This window comes from Clupea harengus, chromosome 15, assembly GCF_900700415.2.
Source record: "Clupea harengus chromosome 15, Ch_v2.0.2, whole genome shotgun sequence".
NCBI classification, from domain to species: Eukaryota; Metazoa; Chordata; class Actinopteri; order Clupeiformes; family Clupeidae; genus Clupea; species Clupea harengus.
Genome location: NC_045166.1, coordinates 17,766,011 through 17,793,159, shown reverse-complemented (window position 1 = coordinate 17,793,159; position 27,149 = coordinate 17,766,011). Strand labels below are relative to the sequence as shown.

Here is a 27,149-nt window from a genome sequence, read left to right as displayed (position 1 = left end):
TTACCTGAGCACTTGTCATAAGACTAATGTCATAATCACGTCATGGCATAATGTCACAATCATAGTTATGGCAGTCGTTGTCCAGTGATGTGTCATTTCACCATAACCAGTAATTGTCACTACATTTCAATGCTACAGCAGTTAAGTAGCATGTGACATAAGCCCTTATCGCATTTAAAATTCTGAAGGCTTTCAAGATAATAACTAATATTGGTAACTTGACAGTGTCAAATCATTGGAAATCAACTGTCATTAAGACTTGACAGGACACAACATCTGTTATAATATGTTGATGACATGGTTATGTCAGTCTTATGATACCCAACAATGCTGAGACAATCATCTCATGACCAAATTGAGCGAATAAGATCTTAAGCAAAACCTTACCTTATTTGGTTAAATTTTTACACAATTGCATGACTAATTTCACACAGACACAGACACACAAGCCACAGAAACAATGAAACTTGTAAATGTCATCATTTAATCTGACATTTTGGTCTATACATCCCATGTTCTCAAGAATTTATTTGACAAATGTACAGGAATTCTTTAGCTAGATTTATTATCATTATTTTTTCCACATTATTGCTTAACAGTAAAATTCATTGGTTGGATATGTCCATTATAGCAAGACAATACATTCATATAAGGTATACAGATGTCTTCAGTTATATTTTATTGTAACTAACTTTACATTAAATATATTCATTTAAATTATTCATTGTTTTTATGTATATATTAAATCATTTATCAGACATGACTTCCACCACATTGAGCTCACAGTGCATAGGGTCGCATTCATTCTGTAGAATCACACCCCTTTCCCCTCAGTGTATCCCTCTGTACATCATAGTTAAGTGTGTATCTGTGTGCATCTGTTCAGAGGACTTTCCCATATTGACCATTTTTATTTAGTTTCATACAATCTGAATACGGAGCGCTACAATAGTTATGGCATCTGAATTCTACTTGATTTTTTTTTTTTTTTTTAAACTTCTTTAAAAAGTGAGTGATGCTCAACATACGCTGCTAAATATCCAGTGAAATATTACAGAGTGTGTGTGTTTGTGTGTGTCTGAACAGATGAAGTGAAATAACACACGCTCACACACAAAATGGTGGGAGGTCATTTACAGAGGAGGTGACCACACAAACTGTTGGGTACAGGGTCCGGTTGCATCAAGAAAATAAAAAGCAAAAACGCAAAAATGGTCAACCTACAACGAACAATCAATATTCTGTACCTATACCAAGTAACCTTTTTAAAAAAGAAAAGAAAGAGGGGGAAAAAAAAAAAAAAAAAAAAAAAAAAAAAAAAAAAAAAAAACCCCATCACGCTTCTTTTGCTTTCAAACAAACATTTTCAATATTTACATGTCCTGGGAAACACTTCAAGAAATGACCACTCACTATACAGATTGTAGTACTAGAATGGCACAAGATAGAATACAGTCCTGCTCATACAGAGAAACAAATTAACTTTCACTCCCTGCACTATATTGACATACATTAGAGTGACCCAAAGGAATGCCGGTTCGGCCTGGGCAGTACAAATGAGCACTGGGACTCAACTGACACCGGTTACCTCCCTTCCTGTGTGGTCACTTCCTCTTAAAATCAATAGCAGCTGAGACACATATCCCCCACACCAAAAAAAAATACATAATAATCTATATCAATATGCATATTTATTTACACACACAATTGAATTTCATCACAAATCAACACAGTCAAGTCCATCACACACAAGAGGAGGTTCCTCCGCGGAGTGCATGCATCCATCCATCCATCCATCCATCCAATGGGCCGACAGCAGAAGCAGACGAAGGAGGAGCAGAGGTCGTCCAAGGTCGCCTGGCGAGGAGCTGGTTAGCTCCACCTGCATAGAGACAACTTCAGGAATGTTCTACCCTCCTCTTGGCCTTTGGGAGGGGCCAAGTCCCCCAGCCCTGATCTCCTAGCAGTCTTGGCTCCCAAAACGATACCCCCTCTCATGGCACAGAACCCCCCCCCCCCCTGTACAGTACAGTTCAATACAGTACAGTGGGGTTTACTTTTGAGACCCCCTCCCCCTCAGTTCTGTCCAAGATGTGATTGCATAAACCAGACTAGCACCAGCCTTTACCGGCCCATTGGTCACACGGTGGTGGAGGAAGGCGCATGGGAAAGGTCAGGGTCAGGCAGAGCCGAAAAGACAGACGCCAGAGCCTATGCGCCTATGCGCCTCCTCACCCACAGCACCCCCCCCCCCAACCCCAACACAGCCCAGACCCCTTGACAGGTTGTTTTTGCATCATGAGGTGAGACGTCTGGATTGCCATGCTGCTTGTAGCTGCCGCTTTGTAAAAGAGGGCCGGGTGGCGCTTCAGGGAGGAGAGCTAGTGAGGTGCAGGGTTCGGGATTACTACAGTTGCCACTGAGCAACCCCTTCCCCCTCCAAGCCCACCTCAAGAAAGAGTTCCCATCATGCATTGCAGACACAGATGTGCTCGTTGTGGCTGTGCTCATGGTGGGGATGGGGTGGAGACCAGGAAAGAGACAGAGGTCCCTCAAAAAAAATCAATCACACACGCATACTCGGACATTACAACCACACGCGCACACATAGGAGGAAGCACTGATTGGATGAGAGGACTGCTTTGCTTTGTTTTTAAAGTGCAAATATCTACATGTAAATTCCACAACGAGAGAACATCACCAGACTGCCCCCACCCCCTCTTTTACTGGGGGGGAGACGTATGAAGCTCATAGAATTCCCTGATTTCCAAAAACAGGCTTACAACTCTAAAAGGAAAAGAAAGAAAGAAAGAAGAAAAAAAAAAAAAAAAAAAAAAAAAAACAGCCCAACCAGAGGGCTCTCCTTTTGCCCCTAAAGTGGCCAGGAGGTCAAGCAGCTCGCTGCAGGATGAGAGCACTGGCTCGATGTCAACCACTACCACGAAACAATACAAAAGAACGACAAATAGAAAATACTGCACTTCACCCTTTGGCGACCGTCAGTCTGAACAAGTCATACCAAGGACGGTATAAATCTGAGCTGCCGCTCTCCTCCCCTCAGAAAATAAACCCCAAATGGCCACTAGGGTATTCCATCTGTCCCGGCATGCAGATGAGTGTAGTTGTGCAGCTGGCAAATGATGGACATGTCTATTTCTGGGAAAACTGGCAAAAGACCATCCAATGGAATCACTGCCAGTGGAGGTCACACCCCCTTTCAACTGACTGGCAAGAGATCTCATCTCATTGTCCCAACACCCAACTTAAAACATCCATGGGCAATTCAAACTATCTGCACAGATTGCTTTTCCCCTGCCCCCCTCCTCTATGGTCTATTTGGGTACCACTTCTTTGTTTGTTTGGGGAGAGAAATAACTTACAATATATCCAATGAACGATATTTAGATGATATTTACATGTTCAAATTGTGCAGTGCTGCATATACATATGCGATGGCTCAAGGCCCCACACTCCGAACGAAGCATGCAGCACATACGACGTTTGAAACCAAGCTTCCGGACAAGTAAAATGCTTGTCTAAAAAAATAGAGGTTGTTAGGAAGGTGGAAAAAAACAAACATAAATAAATAAATAAATAAATGTAAACAAGATGAAAAAAGAAATATCACTAAAACACTAAGAGGAAAGTGGTGACCAGGGCTGGGGGTGAAAAGGAGGAAGCATGCTGTGTAATCTTTTTTTGTTTGTTTTGGCAGGAGACATTATCCACTTGCGGTCGAGCTAAGGTCATGAGGACAGACGGGGGGAGGAGGAGGAGGAGGAGAGCTGCCGAGGAGAAGTTCCTCCTCCTTTGGGGATAGATCCAGGTCTTCAGGGGAGGAGAAGGAAGGAGAACACACATAAGAGCAGGCGGGGAAAAAAAGAACTCCAAAACTCTCCAAGACACACAAAGGAGAAGAAACAAAAAAAAAAAAAGACAAAGACCATGAAAACCAGACCAGTTCACAGAAAGATACTCATCTCACTGTCTGTACATGGAACAAGACCAACCGATGAGAAATTAAGATAATTAAGGATGAAGGATAGAAAAAAAAAAGATAGAAAAATAAATTGACAGTGAGAGAGTGAGAATGTGTGTGTGTGAGAACAGGAAAGATAAACACAGGTCTCATGGGAGTCTCAGACCGAATGAGAGCGTGGGGACACCAAGACGCTTCACAGCCTGTTGAAGCCTGCAGGTGCTCAGGTGGTTGGCTGGGTGGGTGTGTGCGATGGTGGGGTGTCTGAGAACATCTGAGGTGGGGTTGGGACACAAGACGTGGCTGACAAGACTGTGACGAGGCCCGGATGTCTAGAAGTCCTCCTGACACATGGGCAGGTTGACGAAGGTGAAGACGTTGTACTCGATCATGACGGAAAAGCAGAGGAACACGGCGTAGAGCAGCAGCACGTAGATGCCCAGCTTCAGGTCCAGCTTCCAGCCGTTCACATGGATCGCCAGAACCTACGGGAAAGAACGAGTCACTCAGAACCAGAACCTCAAGCTGTTTGAGATTCATAAAGAACACACAACCACTCCCCACTAAACTCTACATTTGTAAGGAAGATTTCAAAATAAAAAAAAAAAAAGCATACAAAAAAAATGTGTGCTCTGCGGACAAAAACAACAAAATATCTGGGGGCAGATATACTAACATGTTTCAGGTGTAATTTAGTTGCAACGTGCGCCTAAAAACATGGCATGGTACCATGGCAACAGACCACATATGGCTAAAACGTTATTCTGCGTTCCTGCAGTAGGCAGAATGTGAAGGAGATTTTGGGCAAAATTATGGAAGGAGAAATGCAAAGAACGGCTGATTACGAATTCTGTTTCATGTATGAAAATTGCAGGGATCAACACACATCTGTTGTGGTCATAAATGTTCCGCCTTTTTAAAGCGAGTCAAAAGTGTGTGTTAGATGCATGAATCAGTGTGCTAAGTTTTGCTAATTTGTAACGTTAAAAGCAACCTTTACTTTTGTTTGCCTTTTTATGTCTTGCCATCACTTTTTCACTTTTCCCTACGTGTAGGTGCCTGCTACATCATTGAATTTGTTTGGTAAAGCTGCACAAATAGTCAGAGTATTTTTGAGTGGTGTAGAATTTCTGCCCTGTATTATCTCTGTTTGAAGACGCCTTATGAACATGTCTTTTTTATTAGTATGTACTAGCATTATTGACACTAAAATAAATCAGAGATTTAGCGGTTGGCAGTCTGATGATTGCATTCCATTGCATATGTGATGCTCTTACGCACGTGGGTCTGTTACACAACACAGCGTTCATCATCACACACATTCAGCTGCACCCAGACTGACTTTAGTGATTCATTCGTTACATGCACATCTAACAGATGAAAGTTTAAGAGTGACCGCACTAAATATTCTAGTCCAGACTGTCCGTCAATGCCAAAGCAATGCATTATGCCTTCTGCATTAGAAATTATTGATGTTGAGGAGGAGTATCCAGAATAGTTCAAAAAATTTCCATGGCTACTTCAGTGGACTTTTCTTAAGTATTTTAGATGTCTGGACTGTGGCAGTTGAAGTCTGCAGGCTGTTCTACATCTAGACCTTGCAAAGCAGTGTCCTGTCAGAGGATAGCCCATTTCCTTTTTCATAGTACATTCACATGGTTGCAGACTAAAGGGAGGACTTCCAGGACTGCAGTAACACTGTCCCATCTCCAGCATCCTTATATTAACTTAATATACAATTCCCTGCTTAAAAAGGTCGAGTTTGTGGTCATCAATTCACTAAACCATAAACAGCTTCAGGACATACAGTAGACAAATTGATTCTTTGGGGGGGGGGGGGGGGGGGGGGGGGGGCTTCATGAGAGTACATTTTCAGGCCCAGAAAAATGTAAACAAATGCTGCACAATACCGGACACTGCGCAAGATGAGGTATAGAGTGCACAGAAATATCGGAAAACACCTGACACCTTTTTTTTTCCATCACAGTTGACATTTGACAGTCCCAACGTATCTTTGTGTTCCTTCCAATATTTTCCTTCACTTTGTTACCACAGTGAACTCTCCTTCATTATGTCTATGGTCACACATTGTCACCAAAGTGAACTCTCTCCTTTCTTATGGCCATAAAGGAAAAGCAGAGAGTGAGAGATCCACGGCCCTCTCTTTTCTTCACACCTTAATTAACTCCAGTGCAGTGGAGTGGAGGAGGTCTGCGCCTGAGCCTTTCATCAAAGTTTTATGAATGAATGTATGACCGAGAGGCTTGACTAGCACATTAACACTCCATTTTAGGTGAGGACTTGATTCACCCCTAAAATTAGATATGTAATTGAGGGGTAAATGGGGTTGTCTAATTTATTTAGAGACTATTCATTGGAACGTTGTCTTTGAAGAAGAGCTACATTTGCTGTCAATCATAATTGTTCCGCATTTTCTGCTGTACAAGGACAACGGTGTCCAAAATCGATCAAGTGGTGATCTTCAAACCCTCAAACCTACAAAATATTGTGATTTGTATACAATTTGTTTAAGTAAATCTCATCCAGGCTTCAGTACGACATCATCTGTAATAATATCTTCATGTAATGCATAGGATTTCATTTAATTACTCAGTTTTTTCATAACATGTGTTACAAACCATGAGGTACTACTCTCTGGCAGTCTTGGGCGCAATTATAATTTATCCAGATATTTCAAGGTTTTTCCCTTTTCCATTTGTTTGTGCAGTAACTTGGTGCAGTGTCAGAAAAGGACCCCTTCTGCACTGGCTTCTGATACTGTACTTCGAAAGCTTCGGTAACACATTCGTTGAGGGAACAAATGTTTTGCATTAACACACATAGCCATTAGCACATAACCATATTAGACACTAATACAGACACATGTTAGTTAACATGTTCCTTAAACAAAATGAAGAATACGTTGTTGCATTGATGATGTTATATTTTGTAAGTACACTTACTGTTAATGCCACGGAGCCCAGTAGCAGCACCACTGAGTACACAAGCCCTCGACTGTTAATCTGGACCTACGGGACACACACACACGTACACAAACACATAAATAACTTACAGTATAGCACATAGCCATGACTTAAAACAAATGTGCAAAGTGAGGTTCATCAGCCCTGAGGCTTCCCATCACTTTCATTTATCTACTAAAGCAACCATGTGGAGAAGCCACAGTGCAGCTCAAACTCGTGCAGCAAGGTCAGACTCAAATGAGCACCAATGCATTAGGCAGGTCATCGGTATCAGACTTAAAAGCCTGACAATTACAGGTGACAAAGTTCATGGTCACAGAATCTCCATCGTCCTATAATTATCTAGGCCACCAATACTATGGACCAGTTTGGTGTCAGGCTACTTTTACATGATAAACCATCCTATTGTTTGGCTAAATGCTTAACAGGTTTACAGTTTTTGTTTTGTTCATTTGTTCCAACATCTCTGTGCCTTGTGCCTACCCCTAAAGTAAACCAAGATGTCAGCTGATGAAACAGTTTGTCCTTACCTCTGAGCCGCAGTCCACTGCCATGGTCTGAATAGCCCATGGGACACCGAGGCCTACTAAGATGTCAAACACGTTGCTGCCAATGGTGTTGGAGACTGCCATGTCCCCAAGACCTGAAGACAAAACATAATCAGTTTCCACCAAAACATCCCGGTGATTTAGTGTTTGTTCAGACTAAACACTGCAAATAATACAGAAGTTGTGCAAAAATGAAGACAGCAGAAGCCAGGTCATGAGGTACTTTATATACATTTCATAATGATAAATTAGTCAGGGAATTAATATGGTTACTATAGATACAGTAGTGAACTTTGTCAAAGCATCAGATGCATGTTAGCATTGCAATAGAATTCCCTCCCTTCACCCAAATACAAAGATACTCAGGAAAGTCCCCTGCAATTCATTTAAAAGGTTTAATTCTTAAAGAGCATTTAGGCTGAGGTGGCCTTTTTACTGCATTTACATTTAACTGAAACGAGTCCCTCTCTTCTAAAGGTGGTTGACTCAAGGCAGCAGACTGAAACCAAATCCTGTGTAGTTATCTAGACCAGATGAAGCTTTTTTTATCATCAAGTCAAATTATACTGACAACCACATCTTTAAAAAATAAATCAGTTGAATTTTGAGTAAAATTCACTGTGAGACGAATGCTTAAGTTTGCCATCACCTGACAAACTCTGCCTTTAAACAAAATACAACTGCTCAACTGAAAGACCTGAGCACCAAACCAGTCATGTCAAAATGGGATCAAACACTCTGCAATGCATCTCTGATCTTGTCTTTTAGTTAAGAAATATCTGTTACCAACATATTCATGCCCTTATTTGATCTTCTTTGATTTGTCAGTGTTGTGTTTCCGCCTTGTCATGTTTTGTCATGTTTGTTTGTACCAGGGACAGATTGATTGATTGATTGAGGCGTACCTTGCCGTGCAACAATGAGGCTGGCAATGCAGTCTGGCACACTGGTGCCAGCTGCCAGAAAAGTGATGCCCATGATGACGTCGGGAATGCCAAGTGTGTATCCAATTATTGTTACCTACAATCAGAAAAATGCTTTATGAAAATACATAGAACAGGATTTAACATAATGCTATCCAGACTGCCAACAAGGCCACAACAAACTGACATTTTTGCTTAGTTTTTAAGATTTCTTTTATTTTTGGACGTTCGGTATACAATACAGCTATAACTACTTTGTATAACTGGTCAGTCAGGCCATAGTCAGTGTAAAATGACATATCCAAGACCCCACATGAGAATTGCAATTCATTATTTCTGGAGAGGAAGGAAGAGAGAGAGAGAGAGAGAGAGAGAGAGAGAGAGAGAGAGAGAGAGAGAGAGAGAGCGCATTACTTTTTACAAACCAATACACAGTGCACAAGAAGTAAGACTGTTGGTAAGTGAAAGACATGAAACACTTAATATGGCATCGACAGAGACGCGACCACACATCTCCACTCTCGATAGTTGGCTTTTCAGTCTGACTAAGAAACTCCGTTTAAAAATAAATAAATAAATCAGCTCATGCCGTTGATACAGTAAGACTACATGATGCCGTTGGGTAGCCAATCCAAACCATTTAGCAGCTAAGGGTTAGAGAGCACACTGAGGGATTCCAATCTCTGAATAAAGAGACACCTGAAGTGATTTACTTAAAACGGCACTGACTTATTAAAGCTCTTCACATTAACATCAGATGTCTTTTTGCCCTCACAAGAGAAGATCCTAACGCCATTCAGAGCCCTCTGAAGATTACATTGAGCACACTAAGGCTAAGCCTACACCCTTTGTAGAAAATTAACCAAGTCTATGACGGATATAGAACCACATCAAAAGAAGAGGTGTATAATCCATCACGCACCCCTACTTTTAGACTTATCTGGAACCTTTTATATCTGTCTGGAACCTTTTATATCTGTCTGAAGAAATAAAGTTCTGAGGGGCTTCCACTTCCAGCAATTCCCGTGAAATTCCTTTACACACACACACACACACACACACACACACACACACACACACACACACACACACACACACACACACACACACACACACACACACACACACACACACACACACACACAGCAGGATTGGGCTCTGTTGCATCATGCAGGGAAAAGGTACGTTTCACAGCTTCTGCTTTGACACTTAGAAACTGAGAAATTGAGATTAATCTATGTTTGAACAATTCTGTGTGATGACACAAACGGGAAGAAGCCATAGAAGTGAGACTGCACCTATTTATTTATATTTTATTTATTCACAAGGTCCTTTTCAGTTTGCCTACAACTGTATTGGAGGTACAGACAATGGCGTCACAGCTATGGTACATGCACTTCTGATTCCGCTTCTTATGAAGATTTTTTATTTGTAGATTGTACTTTTAATTTAATACTGTACAGCCACAGCTATTAGTTGGGACGCTGGGTAAGCTGAATGTCCACCCTCTAGTCTAGTTATTACCATACGTTCTTGACCAAACATAAATAGGTTAGTGTTAATGGTATTCTTCCTGCACCCCAAGCCCTGAACACAGAAGCCCCCTATCCTCAGGTGAGACCCCCTATAGTTTCAAAATTCACATGTATTCAAATTCATTTAAATTCAAAATTTCAATTGTATTTTGTGATTCACAAATCAATTTTATGCTATTAAAAAATAAATGGTCACACGATTTACACACGTGAACGCTGTTACATTTATTTACAGACTATTGAACATGCATTTGCAAACCGCTCACCATTTGTGAACATCCCTGCATTTCATTTTGACACCTTCTGGACAAATGCATGTTTTTCAAAAGGACATTGGCTGACATTGTAAGAGACATCTGATAGGCTGCAGAGAATCACATGAAGGCAAATTCAAAGGCATGATCGCACAGATGTAACGCAGTGTGGTCAGTGTCCAGTTATGTGGACTACTACACCATAACAGACATCTGCCTACAACTGATTACACAAGGTGGAATCCATGTTTCAATGGTGTCGGGTAGCTGCCCACCAAGTGGGAATACAATGTGTTTATCTTGTTAAAGCCCTTGTCATACGTCATTGAACATGCTTGAACTACCGATATTTAAAAGAATGGCCAATCCGACCTGCAATCTCAAACAGGTTGCTTTCCCGAAACAGAGCACTCTATACAGAGGGCACTCCAACCCACTAGGTAAGCATCACAGTGTCAGTACACGTGGAATTCGTATATTGTGTGATTTAAATCAGGAACTTAAGTCTTGTCCAATCAATCACTGTAACCTGATGTCACCTGAACCACGCCCCCTGACCTGGTGGACTGGACCCCAAGTGACAGAAAGTTCTGTAGTTCTCCCCACTCTCACAGAGGAGCTGCTACTCTCTCTTATCTCCCTATTCTCAGGGAGCGAACCCTTGCTCTCTTACCTCTACTGCTCCCAAGCTCTCGGACCTAAGGTCCCCTTTTACTGTGTAGTCTGCTGGAGGCAGACGCACTGAACTCCATTTCTTACGGCAGACTGCCTAAGATGTGGTATGCTCAAGACACCATACAAGGGTTAATGTTAGTTATGCCCCCCAGTCATAGGGTCTTACAGGCATCACTAACCAATTTCCTCTTAACTTGGCACCATAAATCACACCAATTACACATACGTTGGGTTTAAACATAGCCACACACACGACGAAAAGACTTTGCGCTTCACACAGGTTATTTCTTTGTTTTACCTCTGTTCACCACTGAGTGCACTCTCTCTCGCTCTCAGTTCACTAATTAGGTACATCTAGTTAGATTACATATTGTGTGTTTTACTTCTGATCATTTTGTAAATAAATGCTTTTGATTGTGCAACATTAAAAAGACCAGCATAATCAAAGTTCAAAATTGACAGATTAGTATATTTCATGACTAATCTTTATTTTTACCACTATGGTAGAACATTCACTGTGTGTGGCACTCCATGCGTTCAACTTAATTGATCTGCTGTTGTGTTCTATAGTTGACGGTTAAATCAACAACATTTTATTGATGCTGTTGTCAGGATAGTGCCAACATTATTTTGGTGGCCCTTGTGAGGAGAGTATTGCTATTCATGCACAATTGTACCCACATTTATTTGGGTCCCTACAGTCTACCTACGAGCAGGCTGTGCTAAGGCAAGCCAGCAAGAGGAGGTTTTAAATACTACACTGTCGTTTGTAAAAACTCTTATCCCCATTTCAATAAAAAAGTTTAAATGGCGGCAAATGGAATAGGAATGGAACCTTTATGGACACCAACCGAGCTTTATTTTTAATTATTCATTGATGGTTTTTCAGTTCTAGAGCCTCTGTATTTTCCTAAATTATAGGTATTTATCTATTTAATATCAATGTATGTTTTTCTCTGCATCAAGTTTTTTTTGGCTTACTTTAAAAAAAAAAAAAAAATAATAATCTCTTAGCTAAAAACCCTAGGTTGGTGGTCATTCAGGTAGGTTTTGCACACGTGTGTATACACTTTAGTCACCACTTGAGATGTAAACCGAGCCCTCCCAGTGGCTATTAGAGACCGTGGCCACTCACCATCCACACCATGAAGTAGGAGAAGACGGCGATCCAGACGGTGGAGAGGATGAAGGAGAGCATGAAGTACTTCTCCCAGCGCGGTTTGGCACAGTTGGGGATGGTGAAGAAGAGCAACAGGAGCAGCGGCCAAGAGACCAGCCACTTGATCTTGTTCATCACACCACCTGCACAGGAGAGGGGACAGGGATGAGAGAGAGAGAGAGACACGAGCAGGGAGAGGGACGAGGAGGGGGGAGAGGGAGAGCGCAGACTGATCAGAATACAAATGTCTATAGGGGCATGTTTGTATGGTTTCTACTGGTATAGTGTGCAGGAATGTGTACAAAAAAACTAAACGAGAGAGAAGCCTCCTTATTCCAATAGAATACGATAGTTTGGAAGTATAACCCAATCTGCATCAAAATATGCAGTGCAGGGTTGTGCAGTGTAGGGTTGTACAGCAGATTTTAAACTATGTCTAGTACTGCACTGTAAAATCAGTTTTCCATGTCTTACAACAGTGGCATTGCCAGATGCGAGTTAGATGTGCAGAAGGTTGTCAAGACAGGAAATGGTACTCATGTTTGGTGCCATAGTGAGACTAGAACCGACAATTATGAAATTCTTCCACAGCTGTAGTCACTCTTCCACCTCACATCCTGCCCATGTTGTCCTGTAATCTCCATCTCTTTATCCTCCTTCCAAATAATCCCTTTCTGCTCCTCTTTTTTGCACCCTGCCGCCCCCATCTCTCTCCTTTCCATTGTCCTCCATGTTGTGGTTCGTCACCATATTTTCCTCCCCTCCTCTCCTGACACCCTTATGTCCCCCTCTACCATACACTCCCTTCTCTTTCCCCATGTCCCCTCTTTTACTGTTGATCTCTCCCTCCCTACCCCCCCCCCCCCCCCCCCATCCCCCTCTCGGTCTCCCCCCCTGTCCCTTTCCACTCACGTGGCAGGCGGAACGGCGAGGTCAGCTCACTCTCCTCCTCTTCGCTGGGCTTGTCTTCGGGCACGTTGCCGTTCTCAATGTCAGTTTTGCCATCCACCACCACCGTTTCCACTCCGTTGGCTGCCTGCACCAGCTTCTGACGCTGCCAGACAAAGAGACAGACAGGGAGGGAGAGATAGAAAGAGAGAGACAGAGAGAGGGAGAGAGATAGAGACATAAAACCAGCTATAAGCAGACACCCCACATAAAACTTTTCATTCCCTGCTGATAAATAGCAAAAATAAACAGAAAATATGCCATTACATTTATAGGCAGTGCATGACCTACCGTCCATCTTGTGAAAATACTCACTGGCAAAAAGGAGTGGCAATTTGTTGTCATATTTGGGTCGTAACCACTAATACAAATTACTTTGGTAAATGAAAGCAAAATGCCTTCAGCTTTTTAGTTCCCTCATACCTCAGTGATAATGAGGCGACTGGCCATGCGAAGACGGGTCTTGGGGCCAAAATGGCTGGTGACCATGACACGCAAGCCCGCCTCAGGGAAGCGGTATTTGGGAGGGCTCGCATTGATGATCTCATCAACCATTACCACGGAGCCACGCCTGTAGGCCTTAGTAGGCTTCACTGTGTGAAGGTAGGAAAACAGTCAAAATGTATATTAACACACACACAACAAAACACTACTCAATTGTTCGACCAGACACATGGTAATCAGACAAGAAACAGGCTTAGTAGGGATAAAACCAAATCCCCCAACCAACACCCACACAAACAAATTTCACCTGACAGTGCATCAACACACACAACCTACTGGCAATAACCTCAGTCCTTTTTTGTAAAGGCAAAACATTGAATTGGCTGTTCTGAATTAACTTTTTTTTTATCAACATACTCTGTAGATCTTACAAAGGTTTTCCATGCTCATAGGACTGAAGACAATATGAGTGGACTACATCCCAGTTTTGAACTAGCCTAATTTGCTGAAAGTGCCGGAAAGAGGACAGAAGTTGCACTACACAAGCTCGGAATCTCGCACGCACACTTAGCATACACGCTTAGAACACACACTTAGCACACACTCACAGCAATAGGCAAAAGGCTGAGCTGGCTTTAGTAAGGCTGAGCAGACAAGCATAGAGCGCTTAAGAGGGGAGACTGAGGAAAACTGAGGCAGTCAGATTAACTTCTGCACAGAGAAGAGTCCAAATTAGATCCTTATGTCAGCAGCACATTGAGAGAGGAGAGGCTGAATATGTGAATATGCAATCAATAGTGTGAGAGCTGCTGTCAATGAGACAGGGAAAAAGATGTACACAATGAATCTATTTGGCTGAGAAAGTAAGAGATAATCTGTGAAGGGATTAACTGGTAATTGTGCACATATGAGAGAGAGAGACTGCATGAGAGAAAGCACAAAAGAAGAAAGTTTTTACCTCCAAGCCAGCAGAGGGCAGAAGAAGGACAGGGCGAGGGTTGCAATATTCATTTGTCCCCACAATCCTCAAGAAATCCAACTCTGCTCCCTAAAACTTTGCTCAAGGAATGTAATAGTTTCACACTACATGCAACTTTGCTTGGTTGTGGTGACATGTTCAATCTCAGCTGATGACTTAGAACACATAGCCCATGTCCCTCATGTCCAAGACATACCCTGCAGTAGAATCTATAGACTGAGAAAGCAAAGGCCTTAGAGTACTTTGATAAAACCTGTTTATTTTTCAGCACCCAGGTAAAAAAAGGATTTCAGGCCTTGTCAGTTTCTAAACCTCAACTGAATTTACAAGAAGTCCCTAAAGGTTTCCAACTCCATTCCCTCTTCAATCATAAACAGAGATGGGACTTGTAGTCTCTTTTAAGACACTGGGACGCCACCAAATCTACAGTCTCTCCCTTAACTCATCCCACTCAAAGGGGGACCTTGTTCCCCAAGTCACGGCCTGTCTGGTCAGCCTTACCTGTGCCCAGCAATGGCAGGGTGGGGTCATCCCAAACATTGTCATAGCAACCATTACCATCCTCTAGCTCACTGCCACTGGCCGCGTTTCCATTGGCAACATTCTTCTTCTTCTTCCCCTTGCCTGTGAAGAGCCTCTGTATAGAGGTGTTAAATCTGTCAGGGGAAGGAGAGACAAATGCAGAATTTTGCTTTGGAAAAATATAAAAATATTTTGTAGTTACCATCCATTTTGTTTATTAGGCATAATATGCCAAATTAAACTTCCTCTCAGTTTAAATGAGAAAACCGGTTATTTTCCCAAACAAAAACAGTGAAAAGGCACTGAAGTTTTTTCCCCATCTAAAGTTTGGCAACAGAAAGCACACAAACCCCAACTGAGTAAATGCGTGAGGCTTAGAAAGCACAAACTCCTTTTCCTATGAAAACTAGGTCTTGGCACTGCAGCATTTTAAAAGCACCAAACTCAAGTCTCTCAGGTGTACGCCTGCCTAAAACATTCAGCATTAGGCCTGCAGTAAAACTCCAAGCTGGAGCTGGAGCTACACGACTTAATTTATAATGCATTACTTATGGGTCAGGAGAGCGTTCTTGGATACACATGAAAAGCAGAATACAAATGAGAATTTCTCTTTTGTCTCTCTGTATTGAACCTACAGACACACACACATTTAATTACTTCAATTCCCTCCTGCTGTTGACGTCAGTGTGAATTGCTCATACTTCTTAACCTTTTTTTTTTTTTTCTTTCCCATGACCTGAGGTATTTCTGAACAAAACCCATCTATGGAGATCACGACTAATCATGCACTAACTCAAGCGTCAGGTTGCTTTTGGGTTGACTACTGCTCTTCCATGTCAGGGAGTTTCCGGTTCAGCGTTGGGTCACATTCTGAGGATGATCTGCACGTACATATGATTCAGGACATGACCCGACGTCTGCTCAGCTGGGAGCAGCGGATTAGATGACAGAAACAGGAACGTTTAGCAGCTAAAGAAAAAAAACAAAAAAAACAACTGTAATCTAAAGCCCTTGGAAGGGCTTTACATAGTTTGTATGCACCCCTGTAACAGATAGAGAGGTGCATCGTGATGGGAATCCAGAACTGGTTCCAGTTGAGAACTGGTTCCAAATTGTTCCATCTATCAGAATCTTATGCCTCCAAGGTAATCAGTTCCTTTAATCCATTTTAAACGCATGCACCGTGACGTCGAACTCTGCTGGACAACTTGCATTAATGTGAAGAACTCCATACAGTTAGTGAGTGTCACATCAACAATAACAGCTAGGTAATAATTATATGTCCTCAGTTTGAGCTAACAAGTAACTGTTTTTTCCAAAAATCCATTTGTCCAAAAAACTTGCCAGTTCAACTGGCAACTAAATGTCCTCAACTACCACCCCGTCGACAGAGGAGTCGACTCAGTTGTCTGCACTAAATGAGGACAGCCAAGCAGCAGCTAATGTCAGCACATCAGCTGCAGGAGCGGCATCAGCGGAAAAGGAATTTGTCGCGGGAAGCAGCACAGAAGCAGCAGCCACCGAAACCACATCTACTACAACCAAAGCCAGCCTAGCTGAATTCGATTGTTTTTTCCATTTAAAGGATTTTAAAAGTTTCCATTCCAACATTCCAGCGTTTTGGAACAGAAACCGCACCTATGCATTCTAACACAGGCCTCCTGCAGCTCCAACTCAGGAAGCTGGGGAGACATTCTCCCTGACGCACAGTCCCAGAAGTGGCCTCACGTCTCACCACACTACACCCACAAAACAGAGTTTTGTTCTGAGAAGTTGTAAACCTCGGAAAGCTGTGTCGCTGTCTTCCCATATCAGTGGTATCATCAGAGAGATGTTTCTCCAATCTTTGGTGCCTGAAGACATGGACGTGCAGAACAATGACTCAGAAAAAGACGGACCCATCTAGCAGTGATGCATGTGCACTGTGACATTTTTGCAAAACGTAAACATGCATGCCCTGATGAAGGACTTTGTCAGTATCACACCAGAGCACAAAAGCACTTTGAGTTATATAAGGTTAGCCAATATCAACATGGGGCAGCCTTTGAGAGAAGATGCCAGCCCGAACCGTGGCACTAATAGTGCAACCAACAAAATGTTTTAATAGCCATTCGATAAGCCATGCTATCAGTGCTGCATTTCACGTCCACATCAGCCTACAACACAGTGAAGTTTGCACTGACTGCAGGCTTACTACTACTATATTGTGTATCAGTTGGCTTAGGCTATTAACACATTTTAACATAGTCTAACTTATGCTGATTCGTTTGAGATGATAAAAATGTGGTGCTGAGGCCAAGAGCGCAAGAGCCAGGAAAATTAAAACATTAAACATCCCCCTCTCCCAAGTTAAAATGGGTGTGTATCTAGAGCTTCCTCGTGTAGCCTACGCTTTGATTAGCAAACATATCCTTAAGACTACCCTCTGTATTTTTAAACCATCATGGACACAAACAAAGACCAGATTGTACAAAACAAAACTCCATCATTTCTTTATAACACACCAGATAATATTGAACTTCTACGTTTTCCAATTTGTAGGATCATTGGAGCCATCAAGAGACTCACTTAATTCGTCTCCATGGTCATTTTTTGGTTTATTATTTATCGTTTTACTACCCGCTCCCTCTAGCTCTCCATATTTTCCCAACTATCCCTGCTCTGCATACCCGACTGAACTCGCCTGCACACACCACATTTAGCTAAAATCAAGAGCAAATTACACAACACTTTAATCAGCAGCAGGGGTAGATAGGGTGCAGGGCAGGGGGGCAGGTTGGAGAACCCCTTCTCTACAGGGCCTGAAGAGCAAACTTATATCATGATTATACTCTTATCAGAGAAAGCATAGCATAGGTGCTATATCTGAAACCCATTTCATTGTATCAAAGGGGAGCATAGTGTTTTTAAACATTGACCACGAGGACGAGATCTTCATTAATAACGACACAAATTGATTTAAAATTACCATTTCTTCCTAGTAATGTTTTTAAACTAGGATCAAGAGAATTATTATTAAATAAAATGTATTGAAATGGACATTGCGTCTGCTCATCCAAGCATTCAGGCGCAGAGGTGCAAAATAAAGATGACTGAAAAATGACTCAAAGATGCTAATGCATGCACACAGTGATGGGGCAGGCTACTTGAAACTACTTAATTTCATCATAAAAAAAAACGTACAAAAACTTGCGAGGAGAAAGGAGGAAAGAGTTTTTATTAAAAAAAAAAATAGCAAGCAACACCCCTCCACAATCATTTTGCTGGTTACATTGAACTGTTGACCTGGAATGTTTTATTTTTGCTAAATTTGATTGCTGGACCAAAAGTAAAAGGTGGAGGAGTTAGCAGAGCAGAAGGGTTCATCAAACGCCTATTCTTTGCAAAAGCTTTATGCATGGATATTGAGTGTGTGAAGAGTCCTACGTGTGTGTGTGTGTGTGTGTGTGTGTGTGTGTACACACACACACACACACACACACATGTGCAGGGCCAAATTCCACCACAAAAAGTAGTGGTGCCAAATAAGCTTAAAAGCACAGCTCTCCCTCTCTTAGCACGCTACGCAGAGGGAAACCAGCCCAGACAGAAACCTTACATGGCAAAAGAAAAAATCCAAAACATTTTCAGTTTAAGGGAAGAGAAAGAGGGTGATGAATACTCACTTCATTATGAGAATGTATATGAGGTACATGAGTACCAGGATCAGGGCCTCCCACCTGCGGGAAAACACATAGTTTAAGTATGTGACACATGAACCAAACCACACAATTCCATTACCAGCTAATGTTGTTATTTAACGTACGGTCTACTGTTGGAGTTTCTATGCATAACATACTCTTACGTCACCCTAACCAGGCAAAATGGTGTTTAGAGTACTAGAGTGAAGAAAGCCATAATGAGAACAAGTATATTTCGTCATGGGTAATATTCTACATACAACAACCCCCCCCCCCCCCCCACACACACACACACACACACACTCACCTCACTCCAACCCCCCGGGCCCCCAAGTGGTACAATTCTGTGTTAAATCATAAAATATTGCATTGAAGTTCCAACATCGGTGGATATACTCACCACACAATCTTTTCATCATAGATGAACTAAAGGGAGGGGAAGAAAGAAAGATGGAGAGAAAAAAAGGAGAAAGTTAAGATGAAGGTGTAGAGTACTTCTCCCTGAAGAATGACTGTTGAAGGAGAGGCAAAGAGGACTCACCACAATGAGCGCAATTACTGAGAAGGTGTAGCAGATAGAGTCCCGGAAGACCGCATACTTGGTCAACATCACCACCTAGTGGTCAGGAGGGTAGATGGAAGAGAAGAGGTGAGAAGTGCCCCACCCACATGCCTCTGGTACATTTACATCCAGTCATTTAGCAGACGCTTTTATCCAAAGCGACTTACAAGGATGTATAGAGTCTGGTAAAGCCAGCTCAGCCTTAAGGCAAGGACTTGGTTTACAACTGTTGTATTTATTACTCAGGTCATTGTCAACAAAGCCATTTCAGATGCAATAACTTGTTAAAATCACTCTTGCCTGGATCTGAGATCTACTGCTCTGATTCCTACAGTTTTCTGCAAATATCTTTAAGTCTCACCAGAACACAACTCCAGAAAAAAATATCAGAAAAAAACACCAAAAAACAAGGGACAGCTTTTTGGCAATGGTGGCTGCCCTTGCTGTCTGTCTGGGTTAGCTGACCTGAAGGTGACGGAGGGTGAGGCAGTGTTGAGAAAACCAATCTTGCACTCAGACACATTCAAAGATGTTTGGCACAGACCATTGGCCAGACTGGCTCCATTTAGCCAAGACTTCAAAACAAATTTAAAAAGAAGGGAGCAGGGAAACAGCCCTATTGAATCTATTCAGATGACATTCTGTATTTTGTATTTTTAGATGACACACACTGTTCTTTGATTCATGTTGTCTCCATGCATTAATCTTCTGCTTTGACACACACACACACACAGTACTGCTTTGGGCAGTTCTGCCCATCTAAAAAGCCTGATGATGTCCATCACCCAAGGCACCACACCAAATGCCTATTATCTTTGAGGTGAGCGGTTTGTGGTGGCCTCAGATGACTTCAATAGACAGCTGTCCGCTAATGATGTGAGCACTAGCTTGCAGAGGAAATGGCTGGATCCACACAATGAGCCACAAACTAATGATGCAGAGGCGTTTCTTCAGACATATGGTTCCCTTTCACCACAACAGATACAAATGTGGGGCGGCTTTTAACCCCCCCCCCCCCCCTAACAAAACTCTGCTCTTCTTGAAAGGCAAAGCTTTACTTTGACACGATTACTCTGGTTTGGATTGGAGTGCCTACGCCTTCAACGTCGGGTGTAGTTACAGCATGTGCACCCACCTGCCCGGCGAAGATCCCACACACTCCGATGATGCAGAGGATGTTGAAAACAGCAGAGCCCACGATGGTGCCCACTCCGACATCGCCGTGAGTAATAAAGACACCTGCCGCAGGAGAAGAAAAGGGTTGTGAGTGTGTGAGTGTGTGAGTGTGTGTGCGCGCGCGCTCATGCAGGTGCATTGAAGTGATACACATGTAATTAATGGTGAGCGTGTTTTTTTTTTTTTCCCAAACAAGTTTGTACCAACTCATGAGAAATTGTGTATGCATGAGGCTGAATATTGAAGCCTTCATTTTAACTGCATAGATCGCTCTATGGATCACACTCTAGAGATGGAGGAGGCTGAGAGGGGGAAATGTATTGACTCAAGTGTGTGCGTGCGTGCGTGCGTGCGTGCGTGCGTGCGTGCGTGCGTGCGTGCGTGCGTGCGTGCGTGCGTGCGTGCGTGCGTGCGTGCGTGCACACTTGCCTATAACCGAGGCAAAGAGCTCAGGAGCAGAGCTCCCTGCTGCCATGAAGGTAGCCCCAGCCACATCTTCACTCAGGTCCAACTTCTACAGAGAGAACAGCAGCAACACAAACCCATTACACAGGTACTACAGCAAGACTCTGGCTCCCTGTAGATAGCACTGACTTTCTCTCGGACTTGAAATAACCCCGTTGCTCAGCAGACTGCTGGTATTAAAAGCTGCAGTGTCTCTTTTTGGGGAGCTTTCAGAGCTGGGAGGCACACCGACAGAGAGGGGGGAGAACAGAGAGGCCTTTGGATGATGATCGGCCGTGCTTACCTCACAGATTTTCTCCAGGGACGTGACAAAGTAGTCATCACACACGATGGCCAGAGCCAGAAACATGTAGAGCGCCTAACGGAGTGGAAACAACAGGGAATGGTTAGTGAGGGAACTCACTCTCTCGCTCTGTGTGTGTGTGTGTCTCTTTCTGCACCTGTGAATATACCTTGCTTCTATATGTGTATGCATGCATGTTATGACAGATCCCAGCAGTGTGTTTCAATATGCTGTGTCCTGTTGAATGCATGTGCGTGTGTGTAATGCACTGCACATACGCGGGGGTGGTATATATATATATATATATATATATATATATATATATATATATATATATATATATATATATATATGTGTGTGTGTGTGTGTGTGTGTGTGTGTGTGTGTGTGTGTGTGTGTGTGTGTGTGTGTGTGTGTGTGTGTGTGTGTGTTTCAAATGGCCATCGCATTGACACACACATCAGTGACCGACTAAGCGACTCACCTCTTTCAACCCAGATCAATTCATGTCCACACTCAACAACATGAAAAATGACCTGGGCTCTCGGTAAAGCTGAGGCGAAAAACATGCATTATTAATCTGCTCGTCAATCTAGTTGCGGACATGGCATGTGGTATCCACTAGGGGTGCCAGAGGACCCAGTCATTTAAGCATGAAGCCAAACCTGTGGGTTAGCGTGTGCTTACAGGCCAGGAGAGGCAAAACACCTCTGGGCCCTCGGACAGAGCTCACCTGGGGCCAATAAACCGTTTTCAGCTTAAACATCCAGGATCTCTGGCACACCACCACACTCCTTGTCCAGCTCCAGGCAGCTTGAATAATCCCCACCACCACCACCCCTGTGTCTGTTCCAGACCTCTCTGCCTTTGCCTTTATTGACTTCCTCTCAGTTTACGGGAGCTCAGAATCTGATGACTTGTTTGTACAGGGAAAGGAATCGACCAATGACATTCTGTCTTGGTGGGTCAATGATGAAGACGGCCCATTTTTCAGCCTGGCCTTTTTTTCGGCTGTAATGAACGGCTGGCAGCGCTCGTGAATGGACACAACTCCCATAAAAAGCCACTTGGGGGGGGGGGGGCAGCAGCGCAGGTTAAGCAACACTAAACAGGAAGAGAGGTGGAGATCCTAATGCTAACCGTGTAGATCAACTGGTAGAATAAGGTGTCGACCTCACCAAGATCAGGTGCTTTCACACCCAGAGAACACACATACTGTGCAATTACATGCAATTAAGTCACTTTGGAATAAAAAAAAAAACTCAATGCTAAATGACAAAAGAAAAATTGTCAAACATTTTTTGGGCATAAACAGCCAGATCGTCACCCTGTATTTAGTCCAAATAGTATTTAGTTGCATCTCAGGATTTCCATGTATGCTTAGCTCCTGCGACAGAGTGCTTTCAAAAATGAAACCGGAGAATGCGGGATTGGAGAGTTTGATGGCAAAACTGACTCCGGGTTCAATTTTTCTCCTCAGAAGAAACACTGGGATTTTGACATGAACTCCAGGAAGGAGAAAAGCTCTATTTCTGCACACGAACCACAGCAGGAAGTCTTGTCAGTAGATTTGACAAATGAGGGCTGAATATGAAAGTGGTGGGTGTTCTGCAAAAGCCTCACACAGACAGACAAACACACACAGAGTCACCTACCGCTGCTATATGTAGCGAGACTGCTCCACTCTTTCGTTCAGCATTGGTAAACATGTCATCAGGAAATTCACGTATGGCTGCAATGAGAGAAAAATGAAATATGTGAATGCAAACACACACAAACATAAAACAGAGGTGTTCCTCAACATCAGTGACCTAATGAACAGTTTCTCAAAAAAGCTAAACTATTTTGACTAAATTAGTACGCTATTGCCTCAGAATTTCTCATAGATTGTTTCAACCAGTCAGGGAGTTACTGATCAACAAACTATTGATTGGCATGAGCTTGATTCGTGTGCCTCGTGAGTTTTACCCTGGGGCTAGATCACAGTTCTCGCTATAAAAGTGCAGATCAATAATTTAGTAGAGACACCCCAAGACGAGACACTCACAGTCTCATGTAACCTCGCGGTGAAACTCGACATCTAAAAAACACACAAACACACACCAGAAGTGAAAGCACTGGGTGAGGCTTCACACTAAACAACAGTAACACCTGGTGCAGAGATAACAGCTCCTGTGGAGCATCCTTTCAAAGGCCTCATTAAAAGACAAGGAAGACACTCATAAGCTTCAGACAGAGGAAGAGGAGGTCATTTTTCCATTCACACGCCCAAACAATGTTATGAGACTTTTTCAAATATTAGACCAATTTTATATGAAGTCTTTATTGGGCTCGACCCATGGCAAAGACCCATCATTTAAAGTGAGGCTACAACAACAGTGCCCCCTACAGGCCCCTGTGCCCTGTACAGCCTACATGCACTTGGAACATGTCCTTATCCCAGCACAACCTCTCCCATCACGACTGGGCGGCACGTGTGGACACACTGGCTGGCATCTGGTGAGGGTCGGCCAACCTCGACCATGTAATGGTCTGCTCCTAGTCATTACGCAACTGATGCATAGCGAATTCTATGACAAGGTTATGTACAATCCCTGGGGTCAAAAAACAACACAAATACAAGCATACATGTCATATAGCAAGTAGGGTCGCAGCATTTTTTTTATCCCCTTTTTGTCCTGGTATTACAGCATCTAAAGCCGGTTAATTACAGGACAAGGTTAATGCTGGCATATAGAAGCATGGTGGGTAGCGGTGTAGAGGCACGCAATCCCTTCTCTGCGTTCAGTGTTCCATTTCCAGTAGTCATCTTCCAGACTGTCGACGAGTTAGCCACCGCGTTCTTTGAAAAGATGGTAGAAGACCGAGTTGATGCCAGGCATAGGACAGCCTGATGGGCATCAACTTCTTGGAGAACTGGCTTGGATAACAGCGCTGCTCAAAACATCTGCATTCAACCCACCGGCCAGTCTCTCTCTTCATCTCCTCCAAACACGGACACTCGCTCACGGACAGTTCAACTTGCCCTTATGTACCAAGAGTCTCAAAGGAACGCGTTCTGCTGCTAGATGCAGACCGCCCCAGCTTAACGAGTACGCCTTCCGCAGTCCCTACTCTTGCTGTCGGTTGTGGGCAGCCAGCAGTTGACAGGAGCGGTCTCAAGAGTCATTGGCTCGCTCTCTCGTGCTGACAAACTCAAGCATAGCTTCCCACGCGATGGTCAGTCACCTACTGATATCTCTCTAGCTCTCTCAGGACAGTCCATGCACTGAAATGCAGCAAGCCACACATTTAAGAGTAGATCCTACAGAGGAGGGTGAAGGCGTACGTGGAACATGTCATGACTGATGCAGCTCGCGGTTTGGAATCCTCTCCTTTCATGACGGTACCTCTCCCGGGGTGGTGGGCCAATTTGTTCATGCGCACATTCTGTTGTAGGACCATAGCCAGTGGCAAATAACTGTACCCTTCCTTGCCTCAGACCTATTGCCAACTTTTAATTGGCCGTCCACCAGCAGGACTTGTTACAAACAAAGCAGTTATCAAGAGTACATGCTGCTCGTTACCACTGGCCTTTGGTTGCAGTTCAGATTGAACAGTTCATGACGCTTTTAGAGCTTTTGAAGCCCACAGCTGCAGGTGAGGTCCGTACTGTGATGCTAGTGGTTCTGTAGAAACATCTCTTCCGAACCAGTCATATACACAGGGTAATTTGGCCGGCTATTCAAAACTGTTGGAGTTCTTTGCATCAGACAGGTGTGTGCTCAGATCAGTTTTCTCCCTTCTGAAAACAAACAAATCTCGCAGCTGCCTAAACAGCATCAACAGCAGTAACGATGCCTCGAACACAGAACGCCAGGATGAAATCCAGGGCACACTGGTTGATGGTGTTATGCAACACACTGTTATGGGGAACATTACTGTGAGTGGGATACCACAAACTTTTTTAAAAGTTCATCTCCTAAATGTGGCGGAGCAGGCGGTGCCTGGCGTGGGGATGGCGCCTGGGTGGGCTGTAATTGGCTTTGATCAACAGCAGATAGCGCTAACGTTCAGCCCATCCCCATCGCGAGGACTGTGTTTTTTTTCCCCTTTCCCCGGAAGCCCTGACGACACAGCAGAGGCAAGCAGAAGTGTTTTATTCAGCAGTTTCCTTTCACTGGGATGCAGGCCATGAGCGAGAGAGGGGAACGAAAGACAGGACAGAGTGAGAGAGACATAGAGTAAAGAAAGATAGGAGACAGAGGCATAGAGATGGACAGAAAGGGGGGGGGGCAGAAGACATGAAAAAAAAGGAACAAAATGCAGAGAGAGAGAGAGAGAGAGAGAGAGAGAGAGATGCTTATCTGAAGTGACATACCGGACACACAAGTGAGTCTGAGAGAGAAGTGGACAGAGGCGATTTGCGTGGCGAGGAAATACACCCACAACACAAACAGCTGCAGAGGAAGCCAGTCGCAGCAGCGGGACGGAATAATCATTCTCCCTCTAAAGCCTCCCTCATGAGCGGCAGGGGAACGACGCCTTCAAGGTCACTCTACCACAGGCAACACCGCCGGCAACAGTCACTACGGGAATGCCGGGCCCGCGGCCAATCACAATAAATCTCACAAGGTGACTGTCTAAAATGAATACCAAAAATGAATGGGAAGAAAAAGACACACACACACACACAAGTTGGTTAATTGAAAATAACTACACAGCCCATGCGTAAAGGTTGAACGGCAGTGGCACACAGTTGGAATTTCAATTCCAGCCGGGCATCCGGCAGGCACCATTGGCACTTGCCGTGCAAATATAAAATCAGATTTTAATAGCACTGTCGAAACAAAACAGAAACAAGGTCTTATACATGGCAATTCAATCTAAATAATTTCATCGAGAAGAGGGGGTGAAAAAAAAGAATAGAAAAAAAAGAAATGAGAGGCCAGAGAGCAAATTACACTGTACAGCACTGCTGGAAATCTCCTCTGTTGTCTTGCCCTTGGCCGACATCTTCCATTTTCTGACTGTAGACATCAGCACGGGCCCCATCAATAATTAAAAAAGCACTGGCCAGCCTTCACCGTCTAATTTAACCGAGCCGGTCATCCTGATGCGTTAGCTGCTGGATAGGACTGCGTGTACAAATAAGCAATTGGAAGACGACGACGCTTGAAATGGTGCCTGCAACACGGTGGGGTACTGTGTTCTGAGAGGAGTAAGGAAGTTAGATCAGAATCTGCAGGATGATTAGTGCATGTGCGTGTGTGTGTGTGTGTGTGAATGCAGGCGTGTGTAAGAGTGAGGGACTTCAAGCATGTTCATACATATATAATGAGGACGTGTGTGTGTATGAGTGGGTGGATTTTTATGTATTTAGCCTGTGCATACGTGTACACATACACTCAGGCCCTGCATGCGCGCTGACTAGTTCTTGTGCGCACACACACACACACAAAAGCAGTCGGTCACTGTAATTAAATGACTTTCTTTTGCATATGACCCAAGAACAGCATCGTATAGATTAACAGCCAAATGCCTCAAGGTGACTCTTGTTTCTTGGCATTAGCTCCCCATCTTTTGATGGATCTCTTTTCTCATCATGGAGGTCCACGTCTGTGGTCACACACAGGGCAGTAGTTACGTAGAAAGACTCTTGGCTCGGGTGCCTGAGAAGACAAGCGCTTGGCACCAGCAGGAGGATGAATCAGTTATCTGCACCCAGGACAAACTCCAGCAGGGGCCCAACTTAGTCATGACCATTACACACGACCGCCTGAGCAATATAGAGACCCAGAGCGCACGTCAGGCACCAGGATGGGTACAGAAAACTGATGTGCAATCAGTTTAGTTGGTATTTAGCGACAGCTTTTAGGTAGAGACTGTAGTAGTTACTGGTGGCGCATATTAAGTACTGACTATCAAGCCAAGATAAAAAGGCAACAATTTGATGCAGAAATTAAGAGTCAGTCATGCAAGAGTCAATGTCTTTGCAAAAAGAAAGGACAAACAATACAGCCCATAGCACAAAAAAGGAAAAGGCATCGGATT

At 43.5% G+C, this 27,149-nt stretch overlaps 1 protein-coding gene across 1 annotated transcript in view; it reads right to left on the bottom strand.

Moving 5' to 3' along the window:
• Positions 1-548: 548 nt before the first annotated feature.
• Positions 549-27,149, bottom strand: part of slc24a4b (solute carrier family 24 member 4b) — a 47,009-nt gene continuing 20,408 nt past the window's right edge. Inside the window, exons 3-17 of the mRNA XM_031581161.2 lie at positions 22,772-22,848; positions 21,117-21,191; positions 20,798-20,882; positions 20,328-20,431; positions 19,172-19,246; positions 19,031-19,056; positions 18,616-18,669; positions 14,987-15,084; positions 13,429-13,598; positions 12,970-13,111; positions 12,034-12,200; positions 8,417-8,531; positions 7,494-7,606; positions 6,943-7,008; positions 549-4,464 (exon numbers count right to left, since the gene is read on the bottom strand). Coding sequence (XP_031437021.1) covers positions 4,312-4,464; positions 6,943-7,008; positions 7,494-7,606; positions 8,417-8,531; positions 12,034-12,200; positions 12,970-13,111; positions 13,429-13,598; positions 14,987-15,084; positions 18,616-18,669; positions 19,031-19,056; positions 19,172-19,246; positions 20,328-20,431; positions 20,798-20,882; positions 21,117-21,191; positions 22,772-22,848 — 1,520 coding nt within the window. The 3' untranslated portion in view covers positions 549-4,311. The remainder of the gene's footprint in view (positions 4,465-6,942; positions 7,009-7,493; positions 7,607-8,416; positions 8,532-12,033; positions 12,201-12,969; positions 13,112-13,428; positions 13,599-14,986; positions 15,085-18,615; positions 18,670-19,030; positions 19,057-19,171; positions 19,247-20,327; positions 20,432-20,797; positions 20,883-21,116; positions 21,192-22,771; positions 22,849-27,149) is intronic.